This window comes from Penaeus monodon, chromosome 24, assembly GCF_015228065.2.
Source record: "Penaeus monodon isolate SGIC_2016 chromosome 24, NSTDA_Pmon_1, whole genome shotgun sequence".
Classification (NCBI taxonomy): domain Eukaryota; kingdom Metazoa; phylum Arthropoda; class Malacostraca; order Decapoda; family Penaeidae; genus Penaeus; species Penaeus monodon.
In genome coordinates this window covers 4,782,960-4,783,603 of record NC_051409.1, presented here as the reverse complement: position 1 = coordinate 4,783,603, position 644 = coordinate 4,782,960, and the positions used below count along the sequence as shown (strand labels likewise).

The window sequence follows — 644 nt, the reverse complement described above, 5'->3', positions numbered from 1 at the left end:
TCCAATCTATATTATTGGCAGCTTGTGTATTTGTCCTACTACTCTATTGAATTTCATCATCTTTTTCCCCATTTTTGTTGGATTACATACAACTAGAAAGGTCTTGAATCACTTACAAGTACACTTTATCTTAAAGCCTTATACTTCAACCCTATTTCAGGTCCAAAGGCTGAAGCAGGTATCCCCCCAAGCCCAATGGAGATCGCGGGCATCAGGAAAAGCATTAGTGATCCTCAAGGACCTTCACTAGACCTTAAGGGAGCAGGGAAGACAAATAAAGATCTTTTCAGCAAGTCTGTGAAAGGGACTAAGAGTGAAAGTGAATCAAAGAATTCCAAAACCAAGGGTTCTAGTGGTAGTATTCATAAGGAACATGCCAGTGATACCTATAACCACACTGGTAGTAGCAAGAGCACGAGCTCAAAGCAAAAACCCAGTGAGAACAGCAAGAGCTCAAATGGCACATCAGGAAAGAGGAAAAGAATCCAGAAGGACAGTGACAGCAGCTCGGAATCTGATGTGAACTTCGAGTTGAACAGCAGTGATTCTGAAGGTCCGAGCACTTCTGATAATAAGAAGAAGCGAGTTATTACAATCGATTCCAGTGAAGACAGTGATAATTCTGGGTAGACATGTGAATTTCA

At 41.3% G+C, this 644-nt stretch overlaps 1 protein-coding gene across 1 annotated transcript in view; it reads left to right on the top strand.

Moving 5' to 3' along the window:
• The window catches only part of LOC119588493 (ATP-dependent DNA helicase Q1-like), a gene marked incomplete at its 5' end in the record, with an annotated part of 8,296 nt that extends 7,652 nt beyond the window's left edge, over nucleotides 1–644 (top strand). The window contains 1 exon segment of the mRNA XM_037937138.1: nucleotides 161–644. Coding sequence (XP_037793066.1) covers nucleotides 161–630 — 470 coding nt within the window.